Source organism: Schistosoma mansoni (assembly GCF_000237925.1).
Source record: "Schistosoma mansoni, WGS project CABG00000000 data, chromosome 2 unplaced supercontig 0108, strain Puerto Rico, whole genome shotgun sequence".
Lineage (NCBI taxonomy): Eukaryota > Metazoa > Platyhelminthes > Trematoda > Strigeidida > Schistosomatidae > Schistosoma > Schistosoma mansoni.
In genome coordinates, this window is record NW_017385999.1 from 934,247 (window position 1) to 957,884 (window position 23,638).

The window sequence follows — 23,638 nt, forward strand, 5'->3', positions numbered from 1 at the left end:
ACCATGGATCATTTTACTTTTTATCTGCCCTTTAAAAAAACAAAACAAGAGTTGATTATGTTAAAACTCATTTATCAAGCCCTGTCACTTACTATTTCTAATGAAAATATTTATCATCTTATCATCGCTAAATAGATATAGATATCTATGACCGAAAGAAATTTGTTGTGCTTTACATGTTTTATATTAAGAATTCAATCTAACACAAACAGTATCACTGGAAATGTAGTACGTAATTCTATTCTTGGTAAATGACTTGAATTAAATTGTCACGTGAATAATAATTGATATAATACAAACTATACAATTTTCTTTCGGTATGAAGCTGTAGTGGATTTAATATGGTAGGTAAACCATTTAGTTAAATTCAATTGTATAAGTAAAGAAAGTGAATCAATAGTATTTATCTACTTGTCGCAATTCATAATTTAATATATAAGAAAACTATTAACGTTATACTACTTATTAAATAGTGAAGACAATCATCCTATTAAATTTGTGGATGTACACTCATTTGAACCTACACATAAATGTTAAACGTAAATATAAAACTACTTATCAGCACACTTGTTTTATAAAAGATAATAGGCAACTCTTGAATGATTTATATAGTATTCTATTGTTAATTATTTGTTCTGAAAATTATCAATTAACTTTAAGGTTTAATATGATTGGTTATTATCATTTTAAACAAAACAATTTGATTTGTTTGAATAACATATAAAAGACTCATTAGAATAAATGTGATGATAAAAATTTTGAAAACTTTTTTCATCAATTTCATTTCAGTAGTATTATTATTCAATTTGTGAATGAATTTTTTATTTATGATGTTTCATACTTGTATATACTACTGATTATTGATAACGTACACATGCTTATATGTATATAAATATCATGTGTATAAATTTTCAAGTTATGAAATGAAATGGATTTTTTGATTACATCATTGTCATCATTAATTGAATAACTCATCTATCACATTTGGAAACATTGTCAGGAGAGTTAACTATAAAGGAACGGTGAAATTGTGTATCATAGAATTAATTCCCATGTTTTCTTACTGGTATGTATTTATCTAATATATAGCATGTTTTATTATTAATAGTATTAGATTTGTTTGTGTTTATCTAGTTTTTTTGTTAGATTTAAATAATGTGTTATTCTAAATTCACTTAGTATTGTTTGTTTGAATCTTCCCATTGATGTTTAGGACTGCAACTAGTCAGTCTCTAACTGGCATATGTGCATACTGTGCGTATTGCCTCGATTTAGCCTTACAATGTGTTATTCTGTTTAAATTTATTTGTTACGTGCTACACCTAATTAGTAGGTTTATATTTATACTTTTTTTTCTCGGAAAGCCTGACTGTATGTATATAATTTTATTTATGATAAACAATACAAGCCTAGAAGTTCATGACAATAGTTTAGAAAATATTTTATCATAGACTTCAGTTAAAATGTTTTATTTGAGAAAGTCCAAAATATGTTTTGAATAATTTGAGTGAGTTGAATGATGACTGTAATTTATTTTTACTTACTTTTGTAGATGTATCATTCATTAGGCAAAATGATATACTGATGTCATTAAAGAGTTACTGTTCAGACACCTGATATGCCTTCATGTTCAAGAATATTCGAAAGAAAACGTTATAATGATAATGATAATATTTCTCGCTTTATTCAGTAACATGTAGTTGATTACCATATGAACATATCAGTAAAAAATATGCAAATTTTATGCAAAATCCTTCTTTTATAATTACTTAACTTGTCCATATTTAGAAAGATATATACAAAAATTTTGAATAGTGTTTGACTTTAATTTCAACCGATCTGTAAATTAGTACGATCGTCTTTCGGCTCATGACATCATTTTTCATAAATTGATGTTTTCTGTGTGAGTTACTTTGTAATGGAGGAGAAAATCTACGAACTCCTGTAAATGCATTCATAAAGAACACATTAGACTGCAAAAATTTATAGTTAAACGTGGTTACAAAACGTTTTAAATAAATAAATCTAAAATAAAGAAATCTATGACAATAAATGAACATTCGGAATTAAGCCATTGATAAAACATTTTAGATTAGCTGTGTTTTGAATTTCATATACATTGTATGTGTTATATGGTAAGTTTTTGATTTAAAGCTTGTCATCTTGTCAAATGATAAAGCCATCAAGTGCTTGTAATCTAATATCCTCAAGTAATTTTCAATTTAGAAATATTCTTACAAGTGTATATTTTAATATTTATTCGTAGTAGACGATCCCTGAATGTCTACGCAAGTTTTTTATAACCATATCAGTTTTTCTTCTACCTTTAAACTTCATTTTATAGTCTTGCAGTTTAAAATATATATACTAGTTTTTAATAAACGATTGATTTAGGTATAAAGATTACGTTTTAATCTTTCTGACAATATTCAGTTCATTCTTATTTGTATGATGATATTTCTTTGTAAACAGACATCCTATCAAATGATGCAGTAACTTTATTTTTATTATAGACTCCTATGTAAAGAAAATAACTGATTTTGATTGTAAACGAGATTTTCTGTAAGAAAACTTTCTCTGCTAAGATGTCTTTATTTTATTTAATGATGTAGTAGCTTTCTTTAGTTGATTACGATTAGCTTAACGTTATGTTAAAACAGCACAGTGGAGTAAGATTTGTTTGTTGGAAATGTATCAAAGGTATGACTACTTTCTTTTGCGATAAGTACCGGAAGACGTTTTTATTTTACCTTATGAAACAAGCACATATTTACTCTGAGTAGTTCAGTCCTCATTAGTTTAATCTGAATTTGTTTAATAAATTACTTTAATTGTTCAGCAGACGGTTTTAAATAACTGTATTAAATCGAAAGTTTAATATAACTAATTACTATTTCCTAAGACAATTTATGGTGAATAAAAAAGGATGTTCTAATTGAAAAAAATGGATAAAGAACTAATTTTGACTTTTATAAATGAAAGGTATTCTGTTTAATATTCTGACAGGATCGTCGGAAACAGCAGGTTCTATAAAAAATATTTTTGTAAACAGGTTAAACTTAAAGGAATCTACAAAGGATATAACTATGTCCTACGCATTTTTATTAGTGAAATAAACAGACATCTTATTTAAATTTTAATATTAATATGCTTAAGTTCAGATTGAAAATTCGATCAAACACTTAGTCAACAAATTTCAAAAGAGCTAGAAACTAATTCTCAGATTGGTATCATGAATTTTGATAAAGAAATAAAGGGAATCAAAAGTTTTTTTTGACTAAACAATAAAATGTACGTAATATAATATGCATAAAAATTAGAATACAGACTGACAACTTATATACCTTTACCATTTGACGATTAGTCACATATACCTAATGTCTTTAGACATTAACATTTATTACAAGTAGTGCAATTACGATTTCCTCAGTTTTATCTACTCCAAATATATAATTTTCGATTTATTTATTGCAGGATGTAGTTGAGTCAGTCTATTGAAGGATAAGTTGCATCAGAGTATAAACATAATGTTTTCTATTTACTTCTCACTGGAAAGTCTTAGAGCAAGCCAGTGTTTACAAATTCATTTTTATACTAATTTCAAAACCAAATGAATGTTCAATATAGTGTACTAATTCTGAATTCGAACATAAATAAATTCTGATGTGAAGTACATGATACTAAGAGATATGATAAAACATGTTGGTTCATCTTACCCTTTATATAATTTTGGTTGTAAATTAAAAATTAAGCTTTTCAGATAGTATGATAAATTTAGTCTTAGTATCAAGGAAAGATATATATATCCTAAATGTTTTACGACGAATTCAAGCAAACTATAGGTGACTAGGAATGGTCATTATCGGCATTACGTAACAATCAATTTAAATTATAGGATCGTTAATATTTTTATTTTTTTTTGACATAATGGTGAAATTTACATGGAAAATCAAATTTTTGATTCATTTTTCGGTCCTAATTTCAAACAATCAAAATAGAATAATTTCAATAAAACATTTTTTAAAAGTTAGTCTATTAAGAAGTATGATTAGTTTGTTAGTAATGACTAGTTGTTACTAAGTAATCATTATCAAAAGGAATATCAAGTATCATGTAGAATAATATTTCCATACAAAGTTTAATTAAGGATTTTTCACTCCTTATCTCGCTATGATTTAAAGTAAATTAGAAGAAGATATACTTTGATGATAACTAACTAACACGTTCACTCATATGAATGAATAAAACAACGGATCAGTAACAAAGTATTCTACTTACAATAAGATCTACTATGCTTACAAAATAAAATTAAAAAAAAACAACTGATCTATTTACTTCCATCAAACTAAAATTTTGTTTATTTACTGCTTACATATATATGAATTACAAATAATCAGATGACTACTTTGTTATCAAATAAAAAAATCTTATTTAGTAAACAGATGCTTACATAATCATGAGTTTATAAATGATTTGGAAGTGTTTTATTATAACTAGTTTTAATGCAAAATATATTTGTTAGTCAATATTGTTTGTTGTGGTAAAATTAGTGCTGGTGTAGTTGATACTATTGTTATATGAATACAAATGGTAGTATTGGTAGTAGTTATAGTAGGCAATTAAGTTATGATCGTTAAATCAGCTGATCAGCTGATCGATTTGGGTGTTGCTCATTTTTCTAGTCATTTATTCACAGTTAATTAAATCAGTTAAACAAAAAAAGAACAGGTTATTCAAATAAATATTTATTTCAATTTGTGAGTTTTAAAGTGTGACGATTTTTGAAAAACAAATTTGATCAAATGAAACTATTGGAGAATAAGAATTAAACTATATGAAATTCATATAGTTGAGATCATGAGTCAATTGAAGCTAGACCACTATGGAAAAGCTGGAAGCACTGGACGGCCGTTTCATCCGATTGTGTGACTCCTCAGCAGTGCGCATCCATGATCCCGCCTCACGAGTTTCGAACCCAGAACCTATCAGTCTTGCGCGACGCTTAACCCACAATAGGACGAAACGGCCGTCTAGTGCTTCCCGGTTTTCCATGGTGGTCTAGCTTCAATTGGCTGATGATCTGAACTGTACAAAATTACTAAAATCTCCACAAAACCCCCTTCGTATATGAAATTTAATTTATAATTAATTTATAGACTGAATGTTACTATTCGAAATTACGTATTACAGTGAATCGATATCAGTTTTTTGTAGAAGTATTGTAAATCAGACACTAATAGACAGCTAGTTTCTAAATCTTTGCAACATTGTATATCTGTGACCTTATCGACAATCAAAACTAAACTTTTCAGATTTTGTTCTTAGAATATTAAATTAGAATCCATTAGTCATCGTTTATCATTTCAAGAGTTATCTCAGTAAATAACTATAACATTGGTGAATAGTGGTTACTAATACATATATTCCTTTTAAATTTGAATACATAATGATATTTTGTGACATTACAACTCATATTGAGTTCTTTATAATTTGGTGGTGTTGAATAATAAACCTTGTTGATAATCAATATCTTTTAGTTGTCGTTATTTCATCTCTTAAACTTAGTATTGTTTTTAAAAATGAAGTATACACATGGAATCGTTTGATGATAAAAATTATATTATTGTTTTGTTTCTTTCAAAATGAGTTATTTACTTAACTTTTATTTGTGAAGTTTAATTTAACATGGATACTAGAGTTTCTTGTTACTAAGTTTATTTTTATGTATATGACTGCATTTCAAATTTGGCGCCATATTCAGAATATTTTTTTAAATATAATATATTTAATAATAAATCTGTATAATAATAGATAATTATATGAACATTTTATTCAATTAATGAGATGTAAAGTATAATAGCGGATTAGTTCAAACAGTCATCATCTAATCTTGCTGACATAATGAAATATTAGAATTGTATGCCAATAATAATAACCTTTTTAATTCATTAATAATTAAGCAATCTTAACAATATACTAAGCGATATTATGGGATTTTTGTTATGAATACATCAACCACTAATTCTATAGCATGTTTCGCAAAAACATTTGCGGATGACTTTCACAAAAAAGATTATTCAACAAAGATATTGTTTTAAATAAAAAAGCTTAGGAATAAAATAAATATCTCTTGTGAATGAAGAATAGGAGTTTAATGTACCATATCGATTCTTATGAATGTTTACGAATTTTCTCGTATATATGGAATAGAGCATAAAATCTGGTGATGAAATGCAATATTTTTGGCTTTTTACTTTGGAGAATAAGATGGGTGACATAATATCTCCGGAGTTAAAACAAGTCATAGACAATATCCAAAAATGTCACTTTCTTCTAATATGAAAACAGCATTGTGAATGATTACTGGAGAAAAATTTCTGAACAGACTAGTTAATTGATTTACTCAAATTGTTGTTAACTAACAAATAACTAACTGTACTGTTCAGTCCTAATCTGTAGAATTTATTGATGTTTAGTTTGTTTGATGAAAAAAATCGCATAATGTAATCACATATCTTCAAATTAAACTTTGTAAGTAGTTCTATCTAGCACTTCACCTACCTTTTGCCAATTTTATACTCTTTATCTATTCAAGTGGTTCTGTAAAGATTTAGCTACTAAAGAAAACTTTTTCTCTAAACGTTATCATATTTATTGATTAAATTAATTGTGATTGATAGATTGATACACAGTATTGATAATTGAGTTTATCATAATAGACTAGATCATCTTCAAAACTAAAACACGTAGTCACTAGGTCCCTGGTTTGAAACTTAATTGAATGAGTTATGAAAAACGATATAGCTTACCTAAATGAAACAAACACTCGACTATAGTTTTAATGAGTATGCTTTAAGTAATAATATATATGACTCATTTAAGGTGAATATATATATCATGAGACGAATGACAAATACCTATACACTAAATGTACTCAAGAAAATTATTTCATTCTTATTATCAACAAGATTTTTATCTTGTACGCTCCCTTCCTATTACTTTATTAACATTTTCCTAGAAATGGATCTGTTATAGTTACAGTACAGTTACCGATAAAATTTCATTGTCAACGAAAAATTTTCTCTTCGTTCTCATTGAACTAAATGAACTTTAATTTTATACACCAGCTAAAATAACAAGATATTCGATATTTCAGTGCTTAAAAACAAACTTTTTAATTTTCTCAGAAAGAATAACATAAAAAAAACTGTAAATAATTTGATACTACTAATTTTTATTTATCCCAATTTACATGGGATAAAAACAGTGAAAGAAAATCGTCTTGATTCAATTGAAAAGATCATTAATACTCTCCGTTTCTTTTTTCTTCTGCTTTATACTGATATTCCATTATATTGTTTTAAAGACTGACCTTCGTAAGTAAATCTGAAAAATCTTTTTTTTTTCAGAAAAAAACTTAATCTATTCGTTTTGATGAAATTATTAATCTACATTTATTTAATATAAATAATGAATTTGTTGTGACGTGCTTACAAAATAGAATAAAAGATTATTATCCATATAATTAGAACTATTTTTAAAATTAATGCTTAATCCATCACAAAACCACGTTTCATTTCGTTTTTTAAAAAAGAAGGGGTATAATCAGTCCATCTTAATACCATTCACATCAATTGTCAGTGTATTTTAATGATGAATTAAAGAAAAGAAAGGCGCAAAATTAAAAACATAATAATAGAATGAATGATTTAATACATGAAGTCACTAAGATATAAAGATTTATATTATCTACTGATTTGATATCATATTAACATTTTTTTATCAATTAGAATTGGATTTCATTATTAACTGATTTATATAATTTAATAAATTAATAATTAATTGTAATAGTTGAGATTATGAATCAATTGAAGCTAGACAACCATGGAAAACCTGGAAGCACTAGACGGCCGTTTCGTCCTATTATGGAACTCCTCATGGATGAGCATTGCTGAGGAGTCCCATAATAGGACGAATCGGTCGTCTGGTGCTTCCAGGTTTTCCATGGTGGCCTAGCTCCAATTGATTCATAATCTCAAATAATAAGTTTACTATAATATTCGCAAAACCCCTTCTGATAATAATTAATTAATAAAGGTGAAAGTTTTTTTCATTCTGTCTTAAACTTTTTCACATAAAAAGATGACTGTTACTAATCCTAAAGTTTATTCGATACATAGTTATTACGTAAAAGTTACTTTCAAACATCATAACAATTTATTATCAGTAGTAAAAAGCTTTGGTAGAATTATTACCAGTAATTTCCTTTCCCGTTTCCTTGATCTTTAAGGTAAACTTTGCTCTTAATAACAATAAATATATGAAGGCTTAGGACGTCATTGAATTTTAAGTTCAAATTATGATTTATCTTTACTTCCACAGTCATTATTAAGCCCCTCATCACTGGAGACTCAAAGCATTATTAGGAATTGAATAAAAGGATCTCATGCTTCGAAGCAAAGTTGTTGTACTTAACGTATTAATCTAACATTCACAAATTCATATTTTTGAATCCAGTTAGTATGATAAATCGCTCCATCATCGCTTATTTCTTGCGATGATACTTAAGAATTGCTATCATAATTGAATATCAGTAGTTACTGCTATGGTTAAGAAACTAGTCAAAACCACAATGAAATAATAATTATTTTTTCTGTGTTTTTTGGTTAATATTACTACTATTTCTAACAAACAGTATTCATTGTAGTGATGAAACTACCAGTTTATTTTAAAGAAAACTCAATCGACCAACATTTTAATTTATTACATTTAATATTACTTCAAATTCATGTAACCTTACCTCTATGTCCCGATTAGATACGTTTTAAATAAAAATCAACTTAATATTATTCTTATAAAGAAATACTGAATTATTAAGGTCAAAAACTGATCAAATGAAAAACAATAATGATAAATATAAGAATACAGGTAAGTTAATCCATTCAAATAGAACATATATGTACATACATTTTTGTAGACTTGATCGATAGATATCGATGACCCGTATTGAATTAATGTAGAAAAAAAGTAGAAACTACTCCCAGTTGATGTCTAAATTCAGTCAAGCATATGAAACATGAAACAATGGTTGTTTTAAACTATAATACTCATACACCACATGTAACTTAACAATAATAATAATACATTCACTTGGTATTGTTTGTTTGAATCTTCCCATTGATGTTTAAGACTACAATTGATCAGTCTCCTATTGGCATATGTGCATACTGTACATATTGCCTCAATATAACCTTGATTCACAAGCATCATAAGCAAAGAAGGATAGTAGCTAGCACGAAACGCGCATCCTGGATTCCACTGCTAGCCACTATCCATCTTTGCTTATAATAATAATAATAGATTTTATGCATTAATAATGTTCAAAACGGAATTCTCTCTATTTTAAAACTATGAAAGAAACGTGTGTAAAGCATTAAACTAATAGGTATCTATCATTCTATTAGACTGATATTGATTAATAATGTCTATTTAATAGGATAATGTCATTATTCCAATGAATCGTATTCACAATAACCAATGAAATTCATGGATTATTAAAATAAATGGCGTATGCATAAATCACACGAATGTATACACGAGTTCCATTCACTTATAATAAATTGAATGAAACTCATCAATATACATCAACTCCATTGACTATGAGAACGCCTTTGACAGTGTGGATAGCTGAACATTATGGAATATTCTTCGATACTATGGAGTGAGTAGCTGAGAAAACCGTCAATATCACACAAAATTCATACAACAAACGACACTGCAAAATCGTACATAGAGGATAGTTGACAGATGCATTCCAAGTGAGCACCGGAGTCAGACAAGTCTGCCTACTCTCTCCTCTTCACTTCCTTCTGGTGGTTGACTGGATTATAAAGACCCCCACATCTCGAAGTAAGCATGGAATAAAATCGACAGCTTGCATGCAACTGAACGATTTAGACTTCACAGATCACCTAGTCCTCCTTTCCCATACACAACAACGAACGCAGATGAAGACAAACACTGTAACAGTAACCTCTGCATCAGTAAGCCTCAAAATACACAAAGGAAAAACAAACGACATAGAGGACACAAACCCAATCACACATGATGGAGAAACTCTGGAAGGGATGGAATATTTCACGTACCTAGACAGCATCATCGATGAAGAAGGAGGATCTGATGCAGGTGTAAATGCAAGGATTGACAAAGCAAGGACACCATTCCTACAGTTGAAGAATACATTGAACTCAAAACAATTGTCAACTAATATCAAAGTCACAATCTTCAATACGAACTTCAAGACGGTTCCACTGTATGGAGCTGAACGTTGGAGAACTATTATAACCATCATCAAAACTGTACAAGCATTTATAAACAATTGTCTACGTAAGATACTCAATGTTAGTTGATTGGATACCATCACCAAAGGCCTATTATGATAGAGAGCAAACTAGCTTTGAGTTGAAGAGGACATTAGGAAAAGACATTGGAATTGGATAGGACACACATTGAGGAAATCATCAAACTGAATCACGAGGTGAGCGCTAACTTGGAATCCTGGAGGGTAGCGGAAAAGTGTAAGATCAAGTAACACATTGGGTCGGGAATTTGAAGCAGACATGAGAAGGATGAATAGCAACTGGAAGGGATTGTTGAGGACAGAATTGGATGGAGAATGCTGATGTGTGGCTTATGCTCCTGTATGAGGGCCAACAGACATAAGTAAATAAGTAAGTATGTGAATGAAATTTATTTTTGATCATGCAATAATCTTAGTTCAAATGTTAACTAGGTAAGCAATAACATCGAAATGTTAAATACGCATTTTTTATACACCAATATTAACAGACAGCTACATTTGTATAAATTAAGCTGAGTAATATTTGACTTTAAGTTTTTTTAGTGACAAACTTTATGATTATAGATGTATAGTCTCATAAAGGTAAACGGCTATAACCAGCAATCACAAATGATAAACAATTTCCGTAAAATGTCATTACATATCATAGACGATTGAAAAAAATCGATTTCGTACGTCATTCACAATCCAAACTGTCAGGTCTTTTTCTCATCATATTAATGCTGTTAATATATTTATGACACGGTGATATTTGATAGAATTTATTTCGGTATGTATACACTATTTCTGATTACATTTTATCGTTATCTCAGTGTTTTATCATAGACTTCCTGGATTTTCAAGATTTAATGATTATTTTAAACAGTTTGTTTCTATTAATGTAAACGAAATGAGATATACTCTTTACGATTATTCAGTTATTTTGTTAGTTAATCTTCGCTGTACTCAGGTTATAAAAAAATAATAATGTGATGCATTGAACAGCTGTGTTGCCCTAGATTCAGTAATTTCCTTCAGTGTGCACTTGTGATTGCATATGAGATTAAACCTAGGACCTTTAATTTTCAAAATCTATAAGAAATCTTTCAAGCCACAGATTTAGAATACAGCATTAAACATCTTAAATATAAAGTCAAATTAAACTCCATCCAATATCACTACAATTTAAGTTAGTTGACTACACGAATAACGGATTTCTATTTCAAATTAAAAAATAAAATTCATTTAAAAGCTTTTTAATCGGTACTTAGTTTAATTTAAGACATATTTTCATCACCATACAACATAAAGATTTTACCACTCATATTATTTCATCGAACTAGTAAGTCAATCTATTCAGTCTGAACCATTTGTTCATTAACTCAAGTACCTTGTTCAATTAAAGATCACCTGCTTTGATCTTCAATAATATTTGGGAAATTGTTTTTAAAAGAGAGAGTGGATTACTCTTAATTCTCACCATGTATCTCACACATACATTAAATAGGAATAATATATTTGTAAAATCTCAGTGAATGAATTTGAAGTGAATCCAACGTTTCGCCTGGCAATCTGGTGCACGATTTTTCAAGGAAATAACTTACACATAGTTAAGTGAAACATCTTTACAGTCGTTACTTATCCTCTTTCAATATTTTTCTGTAATATGCAACAAAAATGACTCAACATTTCTTGAATTTAGGTTGCTTAGCAACAGATGTATTGTTACTACTATATGTTAGGGTAGAAATCAATAAGGTATGTTCAAAAAGCAAGCTGGTAACGATGCCTTGAAATGATCATTTTTTTAACTTTTTGGACAATATTTTTTGAAACCGAACAAAAAAGTAACGTCTATTCCAGATACATAGTTTTTCAGATAACGAGACTGTGGTTTGAATATCTCAGTATGTTGAGTGATCATTGAAACATGTTAAGGTTTACTTCAGTTAAGATAGTAGAGGAATCTCATTTTAATAGTCTCCCTCTCTGACTGAGATATGGTTTGAACAGATACAATAATATTTTTGACTTCTTAGCGACTCCTGATAACTTTATAAAAATTGATATGAAGTAACAAACCATAAAACTGAAAAATAAAAATGAAATGACACTCACTAGAATTTATGTCGACTGAGCTTTAGGAAATGGGTTTAAATCCAACCTTGGGAAAAGCGAATTAAGCATGTTTTTAATAAAAATAAGTTTCTCACCTATTTTTGTTGATATTCCAGTCTGAAATTTATTTCACAATAACAGAAAGTTTAGAGATTTACTGATTTCTTCATAAGCTTATTTATTTTGCTATATTATCATACCTTGCATGCTACTTGTTATGACTGTAGACATAGGTGCTACTTGTTCATAAATCAGTAATTTTATTTCAATTATTGTTAAAAGTTAGAACATCCATTATCACTATTCTACATTTACGACTGAAAGTAACCTTAATTGTAAATTAAAATTTACCAGAAAATAAGTGGGAATATTAAAGTATTGAACAACTTTCTTATCCAACTTCTAAAATCATAAAGATTGTATGCCAATGACACACATTTAGGTTTTCGCCTACAGATCATTTTCAAATTTATTGTTAAATAATTTTCAAAATAAGGATGTCAGTAATAATAAAAGTAAACAGTAGTCAAACATGATCGAGTTGATGATAAATGGACAATAATACAGACAAGTGGCTTAGAGTTCCATATATCTTTATTCATTCCTTTTAGCTTTAATAATTAGTAAATGCGTTTTTGTCATCTACACAGTTCATTCGTATTTAAAGTATTATACTGTTAAGTTTTAAAGGTTTCAATAATACAATTTAACAGTATGATTTTTCTATCTAACACCCTCCAATGATTTGTCAGTTCGTGTAAGGAAAGATCTAATGTGGCTAGGACTTATTTGTAAGTAACGCGTAATAGTCAAAACAATTTAATGCCATTTATCCACCAAGTACAGGTTTATACATGTAATGTTAATTAACACATTGAATAGGATGGCAAGAATTACTTACAAATTTTAAAAAATGATGTCAGTAATTCAAGTTAAGGACTATTTTACCAACTGTTTAAGGTCGAGTATCATAACTAACACTACAGTGCGATTTCGAACCCAGTTCTGCCGAAACGAATTTTATCCGGTGAATAGCCGTATATAGGCTACGGATAGATCTTTGTCAATAGACATTATGAATGAAAATTATTAAAGAGGAGGTAACGTTCTATATGACTGAGAATACGATTGCAGGTTTAGATGAACAACGTATAGAAAAGTGGAATAAATTTTTAAATACCGTCTGCAATTATTAATGACAGCAAATCATTTGCAGTATAAGAAAAGGCTCAACTAAAAGGAAAAAGTGGTGGAATACTTTTCATTATTTCATTGCATTGCTTTTCTAATATTTGCCCCTAAAAATAACCAAATGAAGTAAATGATTGACGCTGAACTCATTATTATCGTTTCATTCGTATTCGTAGGCAAAAAGCTACTAACATCGACGACGTCAATTTAAATTAAATGAAACAGGACATTTATTATTGTTATTTTAAGGAGCACTTCAAAATTCATTAATTAAAGTAGGACAAATAAAGAAAATAAACCTGTAATATGTTTTCTTTGTCAAACGCTCTTAAATAAAAATCGAAACAGATTTAAAAAATACTACATTGCTTATTTTTATGGGTGTGAAACCGCATCTATGGCGATGTATTTGCGATTATTTAATTAATATCTTCAAAACATATAAGCTGAAGACTTTGTCTGATAAGTGTCAAGTCAGTCAATCACGTGAGCTGTACTTTTTCAACAGTATGGTGTTTTTTTTTATAAAATATAATTCTAAAAAGATCATTTAGTGAATAAAAGATATTTGTGTTATTTATACTTAGTAGTGTGAATTAGAAATTTATTTCGTTTATGTAAAGTAAGGTTGATGAATAAAATCGAATTATCAGTTGATACTGTACTTGTTTGAACAATAGTTATATCAAGAAATCACCGGTTGAATTAGAAATCTCAAGGTCTAGAAGTATATATATCATTGTTGCCTAATGACATATTTCTTTTAATAATTGTCGGTAAAATTTCATTTAATAAAGTAGATTTCGTCAGCAAGACGAATGCTTCCAGTGAAAAAAATGTCTTTTTGATATGTCCTAAGTTCTATTTTGATAAGAAGCGTCCAATAACACATGTATCCAGCAATCAAAGCAACTCCGTCTATAGCTCTCCTAGGGCTACTGACGGTCTTAAGCCCGGGTACGGAGGAGGGATGGTCACGGAGTCAGTAACCTCATCCCGTAGGAAAAAACTTGCTATAAAAACGCTAATCAGATTCAACAAATTAAATTATTTAAACTCTACTCTCCAGGTTGAGGGAAGAATTATGACGCCTCATAACGAAGGCCAAAATTCTTCGGAATTCACGAGGTTGGTACCTTATCTAAAAACCTGAGCAACAATTAATATAGGTACATGAAATGTTCGGACAATGTGGGTGACCGAGAGGACCAGTCAAATAGCAAAGGAAATGAGGAGATACAAATTAGCGATGATCGGAATAAGTGAAACTCATTGGACGCAAGCTGAACAGAACAGGATAGATTCGGGAGAGATACTGCTGTACTCTAGTCACAAAGGAGAAAATGCTTATCACACTCAGGGAGTTGCTGATGCTGTCCAAGGAAATACGAAATGCACTAATTGGGCGGGAATCTCATGGACCCAGAATCAAAGCATCATTTAAAAACAAAGAAGGAGGGAATTACGATGAATATTATCCAGTATCATGCACCCACCAATGATAGCAATGACGACGATAGAGATCAGTTCTACGAGAGTCTGCAATCGGTCATAGCGAAGTTCCCAGGAAAGAACCTGATAATCCTGATGGGAGATCTAAACGTCAAAGTCGGAGTGAACAACACCGAATATGAAGATATCATGGAACGATATGGACTGGGAGAAACGAACTAAAAAGGTGACAGACTTGCAATTCCATGTATATTCAACAAAATGTTTTTAGGCAGCACAATATTCCCTCGAAAACGCATACACAAAGCTACATGAGTCCCACCGCACCATACTACGGAAAACTAGATAGATCATATTTGCATCACTAAATTGTTCAGAAGGTCAGTGGAAGATGTGAGGACTAGAAGAGGAGCTGGCATAACTTCCGATCACCACTTGATGGTTGTTAAGATAAAATTGAAGCTAAAGAAGAACTGGACAACTAGGGAAACATCACTACAAAGGTTCAGTAGAGCCTTACTTCGAAATATTAACAATCTCAACGAAATCAAGATATTTCTTAACAACAGGTTCCAAGCCTGACGAGATCTGCTGAAAAAAAGTCTCTGGAGGACCGTTGGAAAAAGATCAAATAGGCTTCAACTTCAACGTGTCAGGAGGTCCTGGACTGCAAGAAGCATCATCATAATGTATGAATCTCTATCGAAACCATAGACAAGACTCAAGAAAAGAAGAAGACATAAATCAACAACAGTTGAACAACAATAGAGAAAATCAAGACACAAGCTGAATGCACTGAAGCATATAAGATAGTGAAGAGAAGCATTAGAGCTATCAAGCACAAACACATGGAAGAGCTTGCGTAAAGATAGCGGGAAAAGATGCAAGAGAAGGAGATATGAAAGAACCTATATGACATGACGAAGAAACTGACAGGGAAACATAGTAAACCAGTGAGATTAGACAGGAACAAAGATGACAAGCCAATCACTGAGATTCAAAAACAGAGGAACAGATGGGTAGAACACTTTGAGAAACTCGTGAATAGGCCGGCTCCATTTCATCCACCAAAAATCGAAGCGAGGCCTTTAGGTGTCAGTTCACCAACGATCGAAGAGATCAGGATGGTCATCATTCAAATCAACAATGGTAAAGCAGCATAACTTGACAATATACCAGCCGAGGCATTGAAGTCAGACATAGAAGCTACTGCAAAGATGCTCCACTTTCTATTCAGGAGGATTTGGGAGGAAGAACAAGTGCCGACAGAATGGAATGGAGGATACCTCATCAATAAACAAAAAAAGGAGATCTGAGCAATTGTGAGAACTACGGCGGCACTACACTACTATCGTTATCAGAAAACATTTTTAACAGTATTCCTGAATCGGGTGCTGACGATGTCGTTCAGAAGGACGATGAAAGCTCCACGACCAAACCACCCAGCTCAGAGAACAAACCTACATCAAAATCACCCACCTGAGCTACAAATCTTCTCCACCATCTCAGAGTAACAGAGACACTAACCCGTTTATATAAAACTTGAGTATTCAAACCCTTATTTAACTTTTAAGTGATGACACCTATCATAATTATCACACCTACTCAGCCAAAGATATCAGTGGAAAACTAGAGCAATCCTTTCCTAAAAATAACTTTCTAAAAGATATTTGTACATTACAAACGTTTTTTCATGTTGAACACACACACTTGGCTAGATCGCTTTAAAAAAGTCTCAATTTCATTGTGAACATTTATTTTCTTTCATTTATGCGGTGCACGCACATGCTTGTGTGTGTGATGATCAGAGTTACGGAAATAAACAGTATATGTTCAACTATCATTGTTATATTTAATGAACCATTGGCAAATGTTTATGATTATTAACATAAGAATAAATGTTACTAAACTAATTGTCTATGTTTTTGTCACTGAAATTAGGCTGATTTTAATAATAATTAAAACAATATAAACTACTTACACGTGTTATTCCATGTTCTCGTGTGAAATATCTCTCTTTACGTTTGTTTCCTTACTCCATTTACTTCTCCACAGATGTTATTATTTTGTTTTCACCAAGTTAAAATCTATAAATTTGTTTTTCTTTCTTCCTTAAAGTTGTACTGACATTGAAAGGATTCAAAGAAATTTTGAGTGAAACTAGCTATTATTATTAAGTTGATCAGGTTTATAAATATTAAGCGAAATTATTTAATTGTTTATTATTAAAAGTACATTTGTATTGCTGTGTTTTTTAGAAATAATATTTATATGCTCATTGTTGATGAGTCCCATACTACGATGAAACGACTGTCTAGTCCTTCTAGGTTTTCAATGATGATCTAACATTGATCCATTCATAATATCAATCTAACCTCAACAATCTTCACAACCTTATACTGATAATATTTATATATTTTAAGATTTCCTTTACAGTAAACTGATATTAGATATTTATCATTAAAATATTAATTAAGAATTTAATTATAATAATACAGTTCATGGAGAATAGCAACTTCATTTAACAAATGAAAATTTTTCTACTTTAGAAACAATTTCTAATAGAATAATTGTATATCATTTTCAAAAGTGAATTTTAGATGATTATGATTTTATTTATATGTTACAATTAATTACTCTTCGAAAATAATAAATAACCCGGGGGGAAATAATACTCGGATCCTTTTTTTTTCGAAACATAAACTGTAATGAACAAATAGTCTATTTTGTTAATAATTTTGACAACAAAATGACATTTCAAATATTGTGAAAATTCAAGCTAATCTTCAAAAAATGATTTTCGTTTAAATTTGTTAATATTACTCACAAAATTTATGATTGTTTCAATGAATCATTTTTTGATTTGTTTTATAATTTTACATGGTAAAGATCATGATCAACTACATAAAATTACTAAAACCTCCATAAACCCTCTTCTGATAATGATCATATGCTCACTAGTGACTGGCTCCATGAGGTATTTCCTGGAGTTCTAGTGAGAAGCTGTAACCAGTGGAGTTCAACCAGGTCTGTTAGGAGATATCAACTCACTGAAGACACTGATGAATGGTTGCTCAATTTCGTGAGTTGGTTAAAGTTAGACTGGCCTAGTGGTTAAGCACTCACGCGCGAGACTGATAGGTCCTGGGTTCGAATCTCTAGAGGGGGGATCATGAATGCGCACTTCCACTGAGGAGTCCCACAACAGGACGAGACGGCCGTCCAGTGCTTTCAGGTTTTCCATGGTGGTCCAGCTTCAATGGATTCATGATCTCAACTATATAAAATTACTAAAATCCACACAAAAACCCCTTCTGATTTTGTTTTATAGTTAATCATTTTCAAATGTAATTATAAAATCATCGATATCTAATATGGTTGTATGTTTGAAATAATTAGAAGTTGTAGGTTTGTAGACAATTTATTGGATGTGAGTTTTCATTAATAATGTAAATGTTGGGTAAAATTTTAGTTGTCTTTTAACTTTACATTTTTATATTCATCCTATTGATTAAGTTTATGCTTCATAAATTCTCACTTGTTTCTACTGTTTTCAACAAAAAAAATAATCAATTATTTGAAGATCTGTTCTCTTCTCTATTTCTTTTTAATTCGATAAAACACATCATTTTTGGGATTCGAAATTTCAGGTCATCGACTATTCATCTAATAACTCTCTATTAAAACTTCAGAGTATGTACTATTTGATATGGTTTTAACTGCTTGTTGGCTAGTGTCGTCTTTAACATTGAACACATATCTTACTAGTGATCCTCATATGATATGCAACCTTGTACCTAAGAATTTTATCAATTGTCTCCAATAAACCAACTTAAAACAAATGGCACTAACATACATCAAGCCAGTTAACCTAACAATTATGAACCGATCGATAAGGTAGAGCAACCAACAAAGACTTTCTAATTCTCAGTTAGAGATTAAAATTTTAAATTATTATGCATTCATTTTATAATAAAGTGGATGTACAACAAACTACTCACTAATATTCTGCACCTTAAACACAACTTTTTAGTTACATAATCATTTTAATAAACGTACAGCTATAAATTGATGTTGATATACCTTAAAGAATATAGGAATATTTCGGGGAAGAATGTTGGTGCAAAATAATTTATACACATTTTCTACTCATTTTTTCCTTTTTTTCCATGTTTTTCAGGGCAACTGGAGCTACCTTAGGTGTGTTGGCTATATTACTTGTTTTATTCCTATTACTTTTGTGTCTTCCATGGAATAAGTGTGATCGATACTGTTCTTGCTGTCGTTGTTGGCTTTTTAGTTCAAATGAGAATATTCACAGACAGTCAGATGATGCATTTCGTGCAGCCAGAATGCCTGGAGAGTACCGTGAGTCGCTTTTTTAGCATAGAGTAGGTAGTGTTTTACTCATTCTTTGGTTAAATAAGCCTTTTCTTCAATAGGGATGAATATAATCTTTAAGTTAGGAAACAGTAGGACTTCGCAGAATAATCTGGGAAATTATTCATAAATTTGAGCACTCGCATTTATTTCACTCATGTTAATCTTTCCGACAAGCCGCAAATATGATGAAACGCGTATCCTTCACTTCATTGGATAGCATTAAACAATAATCTCTTGTGCGAAAGAGACAGTTTACGTGTTACATATTTTAGGACATATTAATATTTGAAACGATTTTTAAGTTTAAGTGAGGTCGTTCTATTCTCATGATTGTTAACTGATGACGTTAAAATAATCTATCTACTTATGAGTAGTCAACAAAGTCAATCAGAAGGGATTTCATTTTGTAGCATTCAATCTTTTCCAGATTTCACCTAGTTTATGGGTATCTTGTGTGCTGGGTATGTATGAGGAGTAGAGTGTGTGAAAAGATGTGTAAGAGAAACAGAGAGATAAATGTGAATAGACAATTTAGCAAACAAATATAATGCACCTTTGTTTCATAATGAAAACAATTGATAGGAATTGATAATAGCACAGGCGTAAGATAGAGACAATCTGATAATGGGGTGCTGGAATTTGTTAGCATAAGGTTGCATATTAAATACAAGCACTTAAAGTTCACGCTAACGCCTGGATATTAGCTGCATAAGTAAAATGAAATTTGATAGTTAAAACAGAAGAATAACCTTTTTAATTTCAAGTGTTATCAAACAATAACTTGCGTTATTCTTGAAATAATATGTTATAGAATAGATTATTTTTGTATCACTAGTTTTGTGGGTAAATTGAATGACTTTTTATACATGAACTGTGGTTACTCACAATCAAAGATGATCATGCCGACTTCAATAGTTTATGAAGATGTTTTAGTTTGATTATATGGAGCATTCCATAATCCAGCGACAGAATCTTGTTTATTTGTTTCGAGTGCAACCATGCAGACAACTATCTCACGTTTTGATTGCCGCCACTTTTTTAACAGTTCGAAAATTCACATAATATGAAATTTAAGATGAATGTGCAAATGGTTTTCATCAGATTCTATCGTGATACATCCAGATTAATGATTTACAAGAATGGTTGAGTTCTCTTTTTTATCTGTTTGATACACTGTAGCAATATATTCTAATATAGTTCAATAGTTCAAACACAGTCGGTGAACATTTCACTATTTCGAAATCTATTTTTATTAATAAATGAATATCAGCAGCTAAGAGTCAAATATTCACCATAGTGTTCCATAATATTTTTTTGTCTGTTAAAAAATAATTAACAAGTTGTACTGTTCAAACAAACAATAAGCATTAAAACCTTTGTCGATAGGTGCTACATATGTTTGCATAGGATATTTTCATGTATTATATGTATATATATATATTATGTATTATATATTCCCTAAAAGAAATTGTCCTTTCACTGTAACTGTATAAAGTGAAACATTTCAATAGTGAGACGAGATACGATAATAAATGTTGCGTGTTATATGAAAAAAAATTTATATTGATTTCGGATAACAATATGGATAACACTCCAGTGAATACACATTCCCATACATATATCAAATTAGATCAGTTCATAATTCATTGAGAAACAAAGTTCAATAGCTTTTTTCTTTCTCTTTTTACCTTCATAGCTATGCCAATGTTTGACTTCATCCCACCATCTGCACTACCTAAATTACCAAACTACGAAGAATGCGTAAATACTGGTCCACCAGCAAATGACGAAGCTCCACCTCCACCAACTCCACTTTCTTTTTATTCAGCTAATTCAAATGGTCAACCAGCCTTACATTTTACTATCCACAGTCAACCCGACTTAGTTGCTCATATTAACAGTTCTCAAGCACTTGCTAGTCCTTTATCCACACCTCCACCAACTTATTCATCAACTTGTTTGCACAGGCCATCAACGACGAGTCGAACAGTTGAAGGTACATCTCGAACAGTTGAAAACTCATCTCATACAACATCAAGGCAATTATCGGTGGACCGTTAATTAATTGTTATCTTAATATTTTTTTCCTAATTACTGTTTCCTACTCTCGAAGTGGTGGATTACCTGTTTCTCCCTGTTGTATCTTATGCCATTCTTTCAGTTGTGGGTGTTTTGGTCTTTTTTCTTGTTTTAATTACAAATATGGAGATGAAAATATGTTTCTGTGATCATTGAACAGTTAAGTTAATATACTACTACGATTTTGATGAGTAGTTATAAATCTTAGAGATAAAATAATCAGTTCAGATTTTTTTCTAGATATTTTTTTATCAACCTTTCACTTTGTTTCCCTTTTGAAATATCAAACATATCAAGGATTTTCTGATAACAAATAACACAAGCGTATACTTTCGTGGTTGTCTGCTGTTATATAAGAAAATTAAATATACTTATAGATATATAAATCAAACTGTTTTATTTGTTTTAAGAAACAATATTTCCAAATATTTCCTTTATACCAACAGGCATCATATCAAAACCAATTTCATATTTATATCTCCGTAGTTGTTTGGTGAAGCTTTCTTGAAATTTTTTCCTAATTTTTGACGCTTTTCATTAACACGCATTTGAGGCTTGTTTAGAATTTACGTTGCATCAGACAGAAATCCCCATGCCTATCGGATCTGTAAATGAAATTATACAAAGCATTTACATAGGCAGGATCCGACATTTATTAATAATGAATTTTTACATAACAGAAAAATTACGGAATATGAAGTCTGAAAAAATATAGTCACTATTTACGGATAAAAACTCCTTTAAATAACTTCAAAATTAAAAAAACATTTTAGGAAAATTCCATGGCTCCTCTTGATATTACTTCTCGAGTATAAAGCTTTTTCTAGTTCTCTTAATCTGAAATACAATTATTTGAACAAACAATATTCTTTTCAATAATTTCTCATCAGGTTCTACAATTATAAATTAATAATCCATAAAAGAAGATTGGCCAAGTTTAAGGCAGAGTACATCATTTAAGAAACTGTAATGTGAATCAAGGATTGTTTGTCATATAAAATAAGATCGAATCGTTAATGTTTTTGGGATGACTAACATGTAGTATTAACTTGAATCGGTTTATAGGTGAAATAAAATCGTAAGATAAATTATCAGAATATATATATAGTTGACATGGGGGTGAGAGATAGAAAAATGGGATTACAAATCAGAAATTACGTAATATGTAGAATAATATAAATTAGGTCAGATGTGGTAGATTGGGGGGTGGATGATAAATTTCTCTAAAAGGTTAGCAGGTGTGATAATATTTATAGTAATAATAATAAGAATAAGAATAATGACTGATAAGATGTGTAGATAAAATAAGTTTAAGTTCACCCCCATGTCAACTATATATATTCTGATAATTTATCTTACGATTTTATTTCACCTATAAACCGATTCAAGTTAATACTACATGTTAGTCATCCCAAAAACATTAACGATTCGATCTTATTTTATATCACAAACAAACCTTGATTCATATATTACAGTTTCTTAAATGATGTACTCTGCCTTAAACTTGGCCAATCTTCTTTTATGGATTATTAATTTATAATTGTAGAACCTGATGAGAAATTATTGAAAAGAATATTCTTCGTTCATATAATTGTGTTTTAATATGATGGGCATTTTTCATTAATTTGAAATACTTGAGTAACAAATTTTGTATTGTACAAGAGATTCCAGGATCCCTAGGCTTTAAGGAGTATTTACATGCTCCTCAATTCAAATACTTCCTCAAGATTTTCAGAAATAATATCAACACGACTGTGGATCTAAATTTTATACTCCTCAGTCAATTATTTTCATGAGGATGTTTACTATGATTGTCTACCTTTTAAGATGCTAAATTAACTCTATTAATTAGATTTACTGTGTAAATGTGATACTTACATGATTAGAAAATTAAACAACGGAAGTTTCCGTACTAAAAATAGGTTATTTCTCTGAGGATAGATAACTTACTAAAGTTACTTTATTATTTGTATATCATCTTTCTTTTACAATGTCGAGAATATTCTCTCAATATTCATCTTCTCTAGACAAGAGGCTTGGTTTTTGAAATGAAAAAAACTATTTCGCAAAATTTTG

At 30.1% G+C, this 23,638-nt stretch overlaps 1 protein-coding gene across 1 annotated transcript in view; it reads left to right on the forward strand.

Moving 5' to 3' along the window:
* The window catches only part of Smp_140460 (hypothetical protein), a gene marked incomplete at its 3' end in the record, with an annotated part of 43,923 nt that extends 22,379 nt beyond the window's left edge, over positions 1–21,544 (forward strand). Inside the window, exons 2-3 of the mRNA XM_018791635.1 lie at positions 19,281–19,468; positions 21,180–21,544. Of these exons, the coding sequence (XP_018645240.1) occupies positions 19,281–19,468; positions 21,180–21,544 (553 nt within the window). The remainder of the gene's footprint in view (positions 1–19,280; positions 19,469–21,179) is intronic.
* Between the last annotated feature and the right edge of the window lie 2,094 nt (positions 21,545–23,638).